The sequence below is a fragment of the Dermacentor silvarum genome, chromosome 9 (assembly GCF_013339745.2).
Source record: "Dermacentor silvarum isolate Dsil-2018 chromosome 9, BIME_Dsil_1.4, whole genome shotgun sequence".
NCBI classification, from domain to species: Eukaryota; Metazoa; Arthropoda; class Arachnida; order Ixodida; family Ixodidae; genus Dermacentor; species Dermacentor silvarum.
In genome coordinates, this window is record NC_051162.1 from 5,713,378 (window position 1) to 5,729,537 (window position 16,160).

General features: G+C 49.8%; 1 protein-coding gene across 7 annotated transcripts in view; it reads left to right on the plus strand.

Moving 5' to 3' along the window:
* Positions 1-16,160, plus strand: part of LOC119465117 (tubulin--tyrosine ligase-like protein 12) — a 190,162-nt gene that overhangs the window by 44,395 nt on the left and 129,607 nt on the right. For all 7 annotated transcript variants that reach the window (XR_007463256.1, XR_007463255.1, XM_049655702.1 and 4 more), the window contains exon 8: positions 3,378-3,568. Coding sequence is in view for 5 of the 7 variants with exons in the window: in XM_049655702.1 (XP_049511659.1) it covers positions 3,378-3,568 (191 nt within the window). In the remaining 2 variants the exon portion in view is untranslated. The remainder of the gene's footprint in view (positions 1-3,377; positions 3,569-16,160) is intronic.

Sequence of the window (16,160 nt, forward strand, 5' to 3'; positions counted from 1 at the left end):
ATCTCCTCCATACAGAAACAAGCGCACAAAAAGCAAATAATTGAAGATCGTTCCGGAGTCTCCAATTAGCCGCGCCCGCCACGTGACTCCAGTGCGGTTTGCCATTGGTCCGATGCTCGCTCTGCAATGGCGACCTCAGCACCGCTTGGTGCGGTCTCCTCGCAAGCTTTGGGCATTTTCTATAATCTCGACGACTGTCAAAACGGGCGCTACGCAGACATCGCAGTAGTGTGGCCGACCCCTCTTTTTGTGGACGTCTCAGACTCGCGGCTAAGCATTCCGAGCATCGGCGACGCGGACTTCACGCACGGAATCCTCGGACACATGGCTAAGCCTTTCAGCACTCGGTATTTAGAATTCATGACCAAGCACATCGCGCACGCAATCCTCGGACCCGCGGCAAAGCATCTGACTAAGCATTTTGTGCATTGGCGCCTCCGACTGCGCGACTAAGCGCATTGAATGTCGATTCCTCAAGCCCACGGCTAGGCATTTTTCGCCTCGGCATATTGCTGATTGAGTGTCACCTCCTTGGACCCGCGGCTAGGCACTTCGCGCGTCGGCACCTCGGACTGCGCGACTAAGCTCATCGAGCGTCTATTCCTTGGACTTGTGACCAGGCATTTCGCGCATCGGCACCTCGAACCCGTGACTTAGCACATTGCGCGCAGACTCTATTATCGTATTGCCACGATATCTCGTACCAATACCTATCATACCACCCCTTCATAAAGAGAACCTCATCATGAGCTCTGTTCACTAGGCCAGTAGGGCTGGCACAGACACCTGCCTGCAGAAGTGAGGCATCATACAAAAGTACAGGCTGGAAAGCAGCTGCAGTTCTGCCTATCTATCAGTGGCTCTCCTAAGCTCCATAGCCATTGTCAATGGAAGATGATTCAGGAGGCTGCTGAGAACCTTCATTCAGTAACATGGTCGATTCTACCAAAAGAAAACAATGCCTCACTGACTGCACTAGAGGCTGCTATCAATGAGGCAGTCTGCAGGTAGAATGCTAGAACTATATTCATGCCCACATAGAGTTCTGCACCTCACTTGGTTTGAAACGCAGGCACCATGCTCTTTGTGGAGCAGCAGTAAAGAATGCCATACAAACATGAAAAAGGCAGAACGAAGGCACAGCGGACCAGAGGCCACATGACCAAGAAGCCCCACATCACAAAACACATCAAAGATTAAGATTACAAATTTGGTGCCTTTTAGAGAACTGAAGAGAAGGTGAAACTTTGAGAGCAGTTTTCTCAACACTTTTTTTGCCTTTCTGCTCAGTTTCTGTAGCTGAGTTCATCGTTACCATTTAGCCTATTTTGATTGTTGTTTTTTTTTTGTCACGTTCCTTGGACTACAGGGCAGGTTGTGACAGTCTCGCATTTTTATCTTGACTTTTTATAAATTTATGGTGCGACTATTCATTCACCCCGAAAGTGTGCTTGGTACGAAGGTAATTTGAAAAATGACTATCCAAAATATTTTTGTTGCGAAACAAAAAAGTAAGACTGTCACGACTTTCAGCACGCACTGAGCTATGTAGTCAATACTCAACGAGCCTTTCATCATGCTTCTTAAAGCTCCCCACGCCCTCCAGAAAGTTTGAGAGAAAAATTCTGCTCAGTAAAAGGTTCTCAAGGTATCGCTCTGAAACTTTTATCGAAGTATCAGGGAGAAATTCTAAACATTTGTGCCAATTTTCAACAAAATGCATGAAGAAACCAGGAAGTTGATTTTCAAAGCCACGTCCCCCATTAAGAAACGCAATACAGTAGCCGACCGATTTTCCGGACTTCGCGGGGACTGAAAAATAGTCCGAAAAATCAAGCAGTCCGAAAAACCAAACAGTCCAAAAAACTCGTCCCCCCCCCTCCCCCCGCCAAGAGAAAAAAATTATGAGGCTTAGAGCGGCTAAGAAATATCTTGCAGTTTCGCCTAAAAGGCAGAGCATCGATTGCGATAGTAAATTAATAAACAGCGATACGTAGTAAGGATGTTAGTTTTATCGGCCGTATAAGGTTGTAAATATGCGCTTATAACTAAATAAGCGTGGTGTCACACACGCACAGGTTACATGAACACATCTCGCTCGATGACCGCGGGCAAATTGACCTTCAAGCTGTCTTCAACGCGAACGTAGAAATAAAAGAGAAAAACAACCCGCGTATACGAAGCTACGGGCACTCGGCGCACGCCCTTTGCACCCATCGCAGATCGCTTTGAAATTGAGTCCCCCGCGGGCACACACTTCGGCCACGTAGCAGATCGCTTTCAAGATACGGTGCCTGCGCGGCAGCTCCGTCGGCAGCAGCCGCAAGAGCTGAACGCAACTCCCCACCGTCTCCGTCGCCTACACCCCGTGCCCTGCGAGCGAACGAAGTCCGCGCGCCTCCGGCCGCCTTCCTCTCTCGCGTGCGCGAGATTAAATTGCGGTTGCCGGCTGACCCTCGCACGCTTTCACCCGCACACAGCGGACGGAGCAACCGAAACTTAAAAAAAAAACAAAACGATAGTGCTGACTGAAAAAAAAAAAGCAAGTGCTGCTTTTTGGAACATTTTGTCAGCCAAGGAAGGGCAGGCATGGCCTCGGAGACGGGAGGATAGCTTGCGTCTACTGATCTTGAAGGCTATACAGGGGGGCACTGGAAGCCAAGCCCGGCCAAGCCAGCAGAAAATCCAACATGGCGGCCCTCAAGCGGGTAGCGTGGCTCGTAGCGAGCGATTTAGTCTGGAAAATCGAACATTGGCACCTAGATTCGTCCGAAAAATCGGTCGCGAAAATGCGTTAGCTCTATGGGAATCCTGACAGTACATCTATGAAGTCCAGAATATCCAACAAGTCCGAATTTTTAGAGTCCGAAAAATTCGTCGGCTACTGTAGAAGGGTCGTTGAGTATCGACTGCATGGCTAAATGCGTGTTGAAGGTTGTGACAATAATTCTTTTTTTTTTGTTCGAAGCACAAAATTTTTGGATTGTCATTTTTCATGGCCAAAAATGGTCGAGATCGAATTAACCAGGAACCGCTTTAACTGAAGTCGAATTAATGGAAGTGTACTATATACAAAATATTCGAAAAATTAAATGCAGTAGACTTCCGTTAATTCAACACCAGCAAATAAAATTTTTTGGTTAATTTAATTATGGTCAATGGTCACGACCGGCACCCACACATTTCTATGGGACCAAACTTTCGTTATTTCTAATGAAAGGAGGATAAGGTGGACAAGCTGGATAAGTTGGAATTGACGCAATAAAGTGCATTTCAACGTCCTTCAATTGTGGCCTGCAGCAACCTTGAAATCCTTGAACTTTCCTTGAACTTGAATGTTCTGTATGAACCTTGGCTTGTGCGTACAAACGTTGCAGAGTGGCCGGAAGGAGGAGACGGAGCCGGATCCAGCGGCAACTGTGTCCGATGTGGCCCGAGACCGAAAGCTGCGTGTCTACTCGGACTATGGGCAGGTGCGGCAATGCCTGACACATCCATCCTTTGAGCTGGTCGACGAGGAGAAGGATGCCGATGTGCTCTGGCTCAACTACCACTTCAAGCACTACAGGTGGGCATGGATCCAATCTCGTGATTTGCCATGACAACACAAGTTGTCGAGGATGTGGCTTGACTGGGAAGGAAAGACGAAAACACAGCATTCACTTGCTTTTATTGCATAAATAAAACATTACAATACTGCAATTAGCATTTCCATCTAACCTTCGTCCCATACTCAGTGACCCAAGTTGTCTGCTATCTTTGGCCACTTGGTATGGGCTGGCGGCTGTCTTGCCGTACGTGCACGACTACCTCCTATTGGCGGCTGTCTGACCTAGCAGACAATTTGGGTCTCTGGGTATGAGCCGCTGAAATGGGACGGCGATAATAACCATCAAAACATATCGAATATGTCCGTCACAAATTACGCACCCATTATAAATCAAAACTAGACAGAGGAAGATGGAAACTTGAAATGATCTGGAGCAATCGAACAAGGAGTGTTGCTTTGAGCTTTTAATCATTTTAACGTCGCCAATCATCTCCAAAAAATAGATCTGCCACCAATTTTGTATTACCGTATTTACTCGAATCTAACGCGCACCTTTTTTGCGATATATCGGGTCCAAAAATTGGGTGCGCATTAGAATCGAGTACGACCCTAAATCTCTGATATATCGCCATCGGCATTTCAAAATGGCCGCCTCGTACGCACTTCGAGCCTAGCTGTCTATGCCTAGCTGCAGTAGCGTCCTTCGTGTGCTGTGGTGGTACATGTGCTTAGGTTAGTCTACCCGTTTTCTGCGTTTGATCTACCAGCATGGACGTGCCGACAGCGAAGATACGCCGAGTTCATCATGATGCCGCTTTTAAAACCAAAATCATAATGTGTGCGGAGACGGACGGAAATCGGGCTGCATCACGTGCATTCGGAGTTCCAGAAACATGCGTGCGGGACTGGTGCAATCAGAAGGAGAAGATTTTCGCCAGCAAGGCTACACGAAAGGGCTTCAGTGGACCGAAGCAGGGCCGGTTTGCCGAAATAGAAGAGCGGCTCGCAGAATACGTTCAAGAGCAGCGAGCGGCGCAGCGGCCCGTGACGACCGATCTGCTCAAAGTCCGGCCGATGCAGTTAACCCTACAAACAGGGCTAACGCGGAGCGATTTCAAAGCGAGCAGGTGCTGGCTGTCAAATTTTATGAAGAGAAAAGGCTTTTCTTTTCGAAGGCGGACGGGGATATGCCAGAAGTTGCCTGAAGAATACGAAGAAAAGCTGCACAGTTTTCAGCGGTTCGTTTTGAGCTTGCGCCGCAGGAACGGCTACCACCTCGGCCTGTTTGGAAATGCCGATCAGACACCGCTCTACTTCGATATGCCTGCCACCACAACCGTTGAAAAGAAGGGGGCGAAGCAAGTGCGCATGTTGTCTTCCGACCACGAAAAAACACGCGTCACCGCAATGCTTTGTTGCACCGCGGATGGACACAAGCTGCCCCCGTATTTTATATTTAGACGCAAGACGCTCCCGAAGGGAATCGTGTTTCTGAGTGGCGTGATTGTGCGCGCAAATGAAAAAGGTTGGATAACGACAGACTTGGTCGCCGACTGGATTGATCACGTCTGGCGCAAGAGGCCCGGCGGCAGTTTGGGCCTGCGTGCGATGCTTGTGCTCGGCGCGTTCAGGTGCCATCTTGACCAACGCATCAAAGACAAGCTCGCTGCGTGCAACACTGACCTTGTCGTGATACCCGGCGGCATGACATCGCAGCTCCAGCCGCTCGATGTTTGTTTAAACAAGCCGGTTAAAGATATGATTCAGGCGCTCTACACCAAATGGCTCGTGAGTGGCTGCCATGAATTCACTCCCAGCATTAGAATGAAATGTGCCTCGCTGCAAGACTTCACTGGATGGGCGAAAGATGCGTAGTGCATGATACCGTCCGCCATGGTCAGCAAGGCCTTTAAAAAATGTGGGATATCGAATGCCATGGACGGCACCGAGGATGAAATGCTTTGGTCGGTCAACAGCGATAAGGAGTTGTCCGACAGCGACGACGAGTGAACCTTGTGCCGGCGTAGAACATTCTTGGCAAGATAGGCCGTTTCCTTTTGTGGGTGTGTTTTGTTTATTATCACAACTTCAGTGCATCGAGATTAAATCTTTGTTTTTCCAAACGAGACAAAGTTGTATTGCTGTATGAAAGCATGAGGTGTGCAGTACTTTTTTTTTGGTCACGGAAAACGGGTGTGCATTACAATCAAGGAGATTTTTTTTTCGGGGGGGAGGTCACGAAAAACGGGTGCGCGTTACAATCGAGGGCGCGTTAGATTTGAGTAAATACGGTAAGCTTTTATTGCTCTTTTGATCTGCCATTTCATGTGTGCAAAACAAAACTGTTTCATTATTGCGACACCAACTTTTATATCATTGCTGCAGCAATACATACAGACACACCAGGCCCATTTGTGCCGCTGCCACTGTGCTGTCTCGACTTCAACGGCACTTGTGCCAGCCTGTCTGAGTAAGCAGGGCCTGTGTGTTAAAGGTTGGCCAAATTTATAGTGGATGTTACTAGTGGCGCTTCACATGTTCGCTTTGGGCCAAGCATGCCCCCACTGCCAGCACTTCTCATCATGCCGTCATTGTGACTGCAGGTGCTCGCAATCAAGTGACCTCTGTTCATGTGACTCTTTGGGTACATGACATCACGCACGTTTTGTTAGTTAGGGTTAGGGGTTCTCAAGCATGTTCGTTCCGGGGAACCCTGCTAAGCTCCATGAAGTGTCAAGGAACCCCCCGAATTAACCGAATTAAAATGTCCTAATTAACCAAATGTCAAATTATCAAGGGTATCAAGAAAACAATAAACAAATGCTTAACTACATCAACACACTTTTATTTACTCAGTGAATCAGCCAATCCTGTTTATATTTATTTAGCAGAAGACCAGTGCGGAAGCTGAAATTCTAGTCATCTCATGACTCATTAGCGCTAGCAGCGGCGAAGGCCTCGCACGCATACATCCCGATTATTTTTTCTCCAATCAGCTGCTCGCCAACAAATTGTCCGTCCATCGCGATGTAGCCGGTGCTCTTAACCCTTTGCGGTCCGAAACTTTTACACACTTTCCGGCTGTCCTGGTCCGAAACTATTTTGCCAGTTTATAGCGCCGCGATGAAAACCACAAACTGGACGAAAAACTCATAGGATATTTATTTTTTCTTTTGTATTCTGCAGGCAACTCCTCTACCGATATTTGAGCAGCGTGTGATACCGGCTCGAAGCATGTTTCTGGGTGCAGGCCAGGGTTGTTACTGCAGGCTTTGCAGAAAAAAACTGTTTCCCTCCTGCCTCCGTTTGTTTTTCAATCGCTACAAACAGCACAGTCTCTGCTATTTCGGCCTGGGAGCTTGTTGATGAAATGGCTCCTCCCATCTAGCCTTTCCTCGCACTCCTTCTGCGCAGACGGGCCCCGCTTTTTGGCTCTAGCCCTCACGTCACCCACCAGTTGTTGGAAGAGGTTGCGACGGAACGGCAGGTGTCGCTGTTCTTTCTCAGCATGATTCTGCAGCTGTGTCCGCCTCAAAATAAAGCTATTGACAATGGAAACCTCTTGAAGCTTTCACTAAATGCGCCACTGTAAAACGCACGCGATGAAAAAGTAGTCATGCTTCTCAGCGAACCGAGCGAACGTGCTGTTCCACGCGCAAGTGAGAACGCTCTGGTATCCAGAAGCCTTGCTGAACATTGTGCTGCACCCTAGTGCAAAGAGAAGTAAACTTCAACAAGCAAATTTACTTATCCCTCAAGAGATGGCGCCTCGTGTTTATTGCACGCGAACGTGCTGTTCCGCGCGCAAGTGAGAACGCTCTGGTATCCAGAAGCCGTGCTGAACATTGTGCTGTACCCTAGTACAAAGAGAAGTAAACTTCAACAAACAAAGTTTATTTATCCCTCAAGAGATGGCACATCGTGTATACAAAGAATGCGCACGAATCGCAGAGAAAAACTGCGAAATTTAACCCCCGAACCCCCTTGTCAGGCACCGTCCGACAGCAGATTGCTACGGCCGTGTTCCCGACAACGGACCGCAAAGGGTTAATCTTCGACAGCTTTGCAGGGAGTCAAAGCAAAACTACTGCTTGCCGCAACTGCTGCGGACGAAACCACGGCCGCTATCGACGCGATCATGGACAGCGACCTTGCGGTTCAGAAGGCAGGCGGCCGACGCACGCACCAAGTCAAAACGAAACTACGGTTCGTTGCAAGACGTGCGGACGAAACCGCGGTTGCTATCAACGCTACCATGGTTGGCGACTATGCAGTTGTGTGGCACGCAGCCGACGCGCACACCGAGTTAAAACGAAACTACTGTTTGCCACAGCCGCTGCAGATGAAACTGCGGTGGTTATCGACGCGATCATGGATGGTGACCTTGCGGTTCAGAAAGCAGGCGGACGACGCACGCACCAAGTCAAAACGAAACTACCGTTCGTTGCAAGAAGTGCGGACGAAACCGCGGTCGCTATCGACGCTACCATGGTTGGCGACTACGCAGTTGTGAGGGAGTGTGTATATCATGCAGGAGTGTGTATATCGTGCAGGCTGCGTGCTGCATCGATGTGCTCTTGAAAAAGCACGGAAGAGCCGGCAAGAATGATAGGCTGTCGCATATCGGAGCACATTACAGTACATGTGACTGCGGATCCCATATGGAGCTCATCATTCATCATCATTGTAATCAACTCATGAGGGAAACAGTTGAGGCTTACCATATATGGAAGAACAAATATTTGTTTATCAGTCATTCTTTGGTATCATTATCATGCAATGAATTCAATTTTCTAGACAACGGTTTGAAGGATAAGGCCTGATGTGCGCTAAGTGTTGATGTCAGGTTTGTATGAGCATGCCCGGAAATCGTTTCATGCTTGTTGCATTGTGTTTAGTGAGTTCGCATCACATGTTCATGTTTATAAATTTCTTTTCATATTAATAAAACTTCTAGTTACAAGCTCACCGCCTGTCCCACCACTTCCTTAACTCTTGTCTGTGTCTGCGTTATGCTGTTTGCCCAGGATGAAGATAAACCGACTGCCCAGATGTCAGTTTTGTTATACAGAGAATGCATCAAAGACGCCTGTTTTCAGCCTGCCTCAGGAAGATTTAACGCGGTAGCTCACAATGAATAACAGTCGAACCACCTTATAACAATATTCAAGTGCCACGAAAATTCCATTGTTGTAACCATTCTTGTTGTAAAATTCCATTGCTATAGCTGGGTTGCATGAAAAAAATCAAAATTTGGAGATGGCAGAGCTGTTGTGAGAAAACTGTAATGGAGGGGAGGTCAGTGCCCACCACCTTATTCCATCCGGCTGCTGATTGTGTTGACTCGTTTAACTGCTTCCCCCATACTCCGATTGCATGTGACAAGCCATGGCTGTCGGTGTTCAAGAATTGCTCTGCTATAAGGACTGCAAAGCAGTGTCACGGCAAGTGACATACGGTCTCGGCCGAGGCATCACATTGGTGGCCTCAAAAGGGGCTTTTAAAAAGTGCAAGAACGTCGCTGGCAGCCTTTGAGAAATCCGAAAGAAACGCTGGGGTGAGATCGCCGCAAGCAACTCGCCACATACTTCTCACTGGCTTGCACGAGAAAACCTCATGCCTGTCAGCTTTGCTTGCTTTATGTGAAGCTTGCCGACATCTTTCTCTTGCGAAGGTCCCTCGCTAAAACGAAGCCCCAGAGGGACTGAATCATCTGCAGGGCCGCCTGCAAGGACAACGTTGATGCAGTCTGTCCTATCGCATCATCGCTGCTGCCGTCACCGTCGGTATCCGATGCAAGCATTTTCGCGACGATTGCCTTATCGATTAGAAGCACTTCGTTTACAAATCTATAGCAGTGCGCTTTCTATTCACTGGAACATCATGCATTGCCAATGATCAGTGGGCGGATCAGTAATCTTCCATTTCGACAGCGAGTCAAATGAGGCTGAGATACCACGTGGCCCAGAACGACTTATCCCAGTGTCACACAACCACTTTTGATGGCAATCAAAAGTGCGCCGTGTGACACCCGTACTAATCCGTTGGCAGAACTCGGCAGTAAGAGCCGTATGAGTGGCCAGTGAGCAATCGCGGCCACCGCTGCCAGCTATTAGTGCAGTTGGTATGGTCCATTCGTGTTTCGTAGGGTGGTGCGGCGTAAAGCTATGGGTGCAGCCCATTTGTGTTCAGAGGGGGGGAAGGGCGACGGGAGAGAGGCGAGTGAGGCTGGAAAATAGCGTGCGGCGGCTTGCAGCGGCTTGAATTTTTTTTTTTTTCGTTTTTCTTTTCAAGAATTTCGCATTCCATTCTCTTTCGGAACGGACACCCAGTAGCCAGACTTATCGTAACCGATAATGTGGCACAGGCCATTGTAGTAAGTGGGTTATTTCACCATAGAAAACATACAAAAGTTGACGGTGCAGCAGCTTCTCATTGTTATAACCGATATACAGTATAGACCACTTATAATGTAACCACTTATAGTGCAGGACCGGATATAATACAGTAAAAGCTCGTTAATTCGAATTTCACGGGGACACTTAACGAGTTCGAATTAACCGAAATTCGAACTAACGAAAGTGATTAAAGAAAGCCACATCTGATGACAAAAACAAGGTAGAGCACCTCTAGGTACATTTATTTGCAAAAAAAGTCCGTAATGGTTTTCTGCTTTTTGCCTCTGAAAGCGATTGCTGCTGCTTTATCTTCCAGTGCTCGAATGAGCCGGAAAGCATCGTCTTCGCCTTCTTCGAAACTGAAGAAAAGCCGGGCGTGATTTAGTCCGTCCATCACCTGTGCCAACGAAGGTCGTACCGGTGTTTCACCAACATCATCATCATCATCTTCATCATTCGCGTCGTCATCGTCCACGGCTGGGTTTTCGTCTTTGCCAACGACTTGGGCGATGATTTCATCATCGGTCACGGCACCGCACACCGCCGCGCAGCTGTCGACATTCACGTAGTCGCCGAAGTCCACATCGCCCAGCACCTCCCGTACATGAACCGGAGCGCGGACGTCCTCTTCAACTTCTTTTGCGTCTGCGTTAAGGGCTCCGAAACCACAGTGCCGGAAACAATTCGCAATTGTTTCTGTGGTTACCTGATTCCAGGCACGCACAAGCATGTGCAGGGTTGTGAGCAGAGTGACGGTGTAGCTCTTCTCATTATCGGAGCACAGGAGCAACTTCTCGAGAACGTGGCGTCTATAAAAGCTTTTCAAAACTTTTATAACGCCCTGAGCCATAGGCTGAAGAGCCGCAGTGGTGTTAGCCGGAAGAAAAACCAGCTCAATGGCTCTCAACTCGACTTCCACCTTGTGCGCCGAGCAGTTGTCGACGAGGAGGAGAATCTGCCTCTTGCCGAGCTCAAATTTTCGGTCGAGTTTCCTCAGCCACTGCTTGAAAAGCTCGCCCGTCATCCAGGCCTTCTTATTTGCTGCATAGTCGGCCGGCAGCGTGCGAATGTTCTTAAAACATCGAGGCTTTTGCGACTTCCCTATCACAAATAGGGGGAGCTTCTCGGTTCCAGTCATATTGGCCCCGAGCAACCCCGTCACCCGCTCTTTGCAACATTTGCCGCCTGCGCACACGTCCCCCTTGTAGGTGATCGTTTTGTCCGGCAAGAGTTTAAAAAACAAGGCGGTCTCGTCGGCATTAAAAATATCGGATGGTGCGTACCTGTTCAGGTGATCTAGTAGCGCACCATTCCGCCACACGGTCCAGGTTTCCGCGTCTACGGCTTTGGCTTCGCCGCACACACTGCGGAAAACGAGGTCGTGTCTCTCCCTGAAGCGGTGAAACCACCCGTCCGAAGTGGCGAAGTCGGAGACGTTCAGACGTAGCGCGAAATCAGCCGCCTTCGCTACAATGATGGGGCCACTCAATGGGATATCCTGGCTCCGTTTTTCCTTAATCCATGCGAGCAACGCTGCCTCCAGGTCCGGGTGCTTTGCTGTACGAATTCTCTTCCGATCCTTGGCGAAAGTTTCAGCCGCGTATGAGTCCTCAATAGTCTTCTTATTGCGGATGTAGGTCGACAGCGTGCTTCTCGGTATATCGTGCTTTTTGGCAATTTCATTCTTACTCTTCTTCCCTGCATCCACTTCCCGCAGAATTTCCACTTTTTCCTTCAACGTTTTGGCACGGTATTTTCCACGCGACGACATAGCGGCACGCGAGCAGTGTCGGTCTGCGACGGACGCGTACAGAACAAAAGAGAGGCTTAGAAGTTAGACGTTGCGATTGCACTGGCGACGGAGAGAATGGCCGATTTCGGGGTTGCCACCGAACGCACTGCGTATCCCGCTGTCCATGACGATGCGGCAGAGCATTTGCGAATAAACGCAAGTGCTGCCCCCTAAAAACACGCGATGATGATAGTGTATGTCGCGCCATCTATCGCTTAACAGCAGAGACTGCGAGCTGGCTATGGCGGCGCGCAGTTCGAATTATCCGTGGCGGGCCGGATTAGCATTCGAAATAACGAGCTTTTCAATACATGGGGCTCTATGGAGCAAGGCCGGACTGTGCCACTTAGTTCGAATTATTCGAAAATTCGAATTAACGAGGTGCGAATTAACGAGCTTTTACTGTACGGTCTTTTCAGACTGCCGATAATTTTCCCATAGCAGTCTATGTATACGCGTATCACTTATAGTGCAGTTGCGAGAGACGAAATACTGGTTACAGTGCGGCTGCCTGGAAGTTGGGCAGTCAACCGAGATTGCGAACACTCCCCTCAAGCTGCAGATATACTTCGACGTAACGCACGCATCGAGCTCCTCGACGTCACGGTGGCGAACAACCAGCGTCTATACTCCAACGACGCGACACAGCCGGCGTGTCTGGCGCCTTCAGGTGCGTTCCAACATTGCTGGTGCATGAATAGCTCTGTTCCCATTTCTCTCCTGGTGCGCTGGCCACGCATCCCAGCATTTCTCGCGCGGAGCGGGTAGAATGACGCGAAGGCGGGAGCGCACGACAGCATGTCCGCCGCCGTCGCTCTCTGTGCATTAACAAACATGGTGTCACGTGTGCATAAGCAAACATGAACACATCTCACTCAATGACCACGAAACTTGCTGTCAAAACGCTATAGTGAGGAAGCGCGACTGCAGCAGTAAGCAAATTGACCTTCGTGCTGCGTCTCGCATCAACGTGAACTAAGCCGCGAAAACACAGCGCACGGCAGACTGTGCCCCCGTTGCAGATGACTTTCAAGATACAGCGGCCCGGTGGATGCCCGCAGCCGCCCGGGCCGCCCGGAGTAGAAAGCGACCCTCCCGTCCCTCCCCTCCCCCTGGAGCCATGCGCACGATGGAAGACGGCGCGCTTCCTTCCCGCTTTGAGCCGGCGATCCAGCCGGGATTGCCGGCTCACCCTAGGGGACGCTTTCACTTGCACATACAGCATACGGCGCTGTGACGATTTTATCGCCCTTGGAATTTGTACGCAATGTCGCGCTGACAGCCGAAATGCACCTGGAGTGTCCATGTAATTGCTATTGAAATAAAATCATTTTTGGTTATAATGGTGGTACCGCTTATAGTGGGGATATTCGTGACTCCGGCGACTTAAGTTAAAAGTGGTCTACACTGTACATGATTTGCCCAAAAATAAGTGACTGTATCCCACAAGTGCCCAAAAAAGGTGTGTTGTATTCTCGGATCATCACTTTCGGAAATACCTTTGATTTCGTGTGATAATAGCACCAGACCCATCGGCGTCTGTGGCGTTGGCATTCTTGGCATAGTGCCAAACACACTATCTTATCTGTGCAGAAACGCTGTTACCTGTTGATGCAGTGCTAGTCACGTGAAATATAGGGAAAATGATCTTTTGAAAGTGATAGCCCAAGAATACGTCCCAAGTTTGTGAACACGTGTTGCTGTGAGCACATACCGCTTGCCTATGGCCTAGACATTCTGTGGTGCTGCTTTTCTGCCAATGCCTGTTATGCTATTCCTTTTCACGCTTTTCGTGCCTGCACGCGTTAATAGGATCAGCCAGTTATGAACAGTGAATGCTAAAAATGGCATAGAATCGAGCGGAAAGCATCGCTACAAAATCGCGTCCTGTATCTCAACCATTGTCATGTTGTCGCTACAGGCAGATGAAAGTGCAGTCAATGCATGCTCCGAATTCTCATCAGCGAAAACCAGAGCGGCTTGGCTTCGCTAGCTTCGGTTTCGAGGAGCCACCGGTGACATGGTCGATAACCATGCCGGCTTTCTCTCAAAACGAAAATACAGTGGAATTGCATCGATACGATCTTCAGGGAAACTGGAAATAAAACGTATCTTCTGAAAATCGTATTATCCGAACATAAGCGTATACAGTCGCCGACCGATTTTTCGGACTTGGATATTCATTCCGGACTTCATAAATGCACCGTCAGGGTTCTCATAGAGCTAATGCATTTTCGCAACCGATTTTTCGGACGAATTTATGCTCCTAAGTTTGACTTTTTGAACTAAAGCTCTCGTTCCGAGCCATGCTACCCGTTCTTGGAGGCCATGTTGGATTTTCCGCTTTTTTTCCCAGACTTGGCTTCCAGCGACCCGATATATTGTGGCAAGTCTGCTCCTAAACATGTGTTCTACGACGGTAGCCAGCGAGCCACTGTGTCAAAAGAGCGTCTGCTACCTCTCGCGCGCCTGCTTGGTTTCGTGGGGTGGCGCAATGTATGCCGCTCGTGCACGCGCACGAGACAGGGGCGCGGACGATCACTGGAAGAGAAAGAAGTGCGTTCGGCGCAGAGACGCTCGTGTGGAACGTTCTTGAAAACTCTTCGTGTACATAGTTAGTTGCAGGGCACAGGTTCGCCCTTAATAAACCAGTTTTTGTATTTTACTCCTCGAAATACTGTTACATTCTGGTGGAGGTGCGGGGTATGTTTGGAAGTCCCCTGGGTGCCAGAGACCGGAGCCCCGATCCTCAGCGATTGGAATCTGGAGAGGTGACTCCAGTGCACCAGCGCGCCAGCCGCCGACTTCGGGGAGACCCGCCTGAATTCGGACGGCTTCCCACTGCTACGGCCACACGGACGATGTCTTCCACTGACGCCACGACGATGACTAGCCAGGCGACATCACCCGAGGTCGTCGTGTACCCGCCGCGCATGCCTGAGCTGTTCCACGGCGACCCGTACGAAGGCTTCGAGGATTGGTTGGAGCACTTCGAGAGGGTCGCAAATGTCAACGGCTGGAACCCGGCACGGAAACGTCGCCACGTGTACTTCGCGTTGGGGGATTCAGCAAAGACATGGTACGAGAATCACGAAGCGGTTTTAACGTCGTGAGAAGAGTTTCGGCGACATCTGCTTGCTGCGTTTGCATGCGCCGATCGCCGAGAGAAGGCTGAGAATGCTCTGCAAGCCAGGAACCAGCGCACCAACAAGAGTGTCGGCATGTACATCGAGGACATGTCCCGTCTGTTCAAACGTGCCAATGCAAACATGTCCGAGAAGAAAGTGCGCCATCTTATGCGTGGTGTGAAGGAGGAGCTATTTGCGGGTTGGTTCGCAACCCACCACGTACTGTTGCTCGAGTTTCGCACCGAGGCGACGACGATAGAGAAGGCCCTGCAGCAGCGCACCCGCCACTACAACTGTGATGTCAGCAGCGCCCCTGTGGACGTTCTTTCGGCAGGCATGGGCAATAACACCGAAGCGTTGAGAGAGCTGGTGTGAACTATCGTTAAAGAAGAGCTTCGGAAGCTGCAGCAACCGCAAGTCGCGTCGACTGTTTCTTCGCTGGCCGCCGTCATTCGGGATGAAGTTAGGCATGCCATGTTAGAACCACAACCGGAGGTGCAGCCTGTTTCACTCGGGCAACCACTGCAGGAACGCCGCGTACCAACATACGCTGACGCTGTGGATCAGCCTGCCGTGCAGACTGCATCTTTCGCAGCCCTCAGTGCACGCCCACCGGCTCCCCGCAGTGCATCTTTCCAGGGAGAAAGATCCACGAGTACAGACCACGAGTACAGACCACGGAAAAGCGACGTGTGGCGCACACCCGACAGGACGCCGCTCTGCTTCCATTGCGGAGAGGCCGGACACATGTACAGATGGTGCCCATATCGGCGAGTCGGCCTTCGTGGATTCGCTGCCAATGCACCTTGCCCCCGCAATGGGGAAAGACCCATAGATATCGAAGATTACTTGTCGCGAAGTCAAGTTGCAGCTGCTAGTTACCAACACCAGTCACGGTCACCAACGCCCGCCCGCTACCGATCACCAAGCGCACGACCCTTTTCAAGTTCCCAAGGCGTCGTTCGGAAAGCCCGCGCCCTTAAAACTAAAGCCAGCGACCTGGGGAGGCAAGGCCGCTGACGTTCGACAAAGCGAAGATCCTCCGTCAATGTTGCAGTGCAGTAGCGACAAGCAGAAAGCAACGACTACGATAAGTACACAGAAAATTTCTTCAGACTTACTTATTGCCGTGGATGGACATGAATTGAATGCTTTAGTAGACACGGGTGCTGATTATTCAGTCGTAAGTTACGCACTCGCAAAACAGCTAAAGAATGTTTTGACGCCGTGGAACGGACTGCACATACGTACAGCTGGGGGTCACCTCATTAATCCTCTAGGAATATGCACTG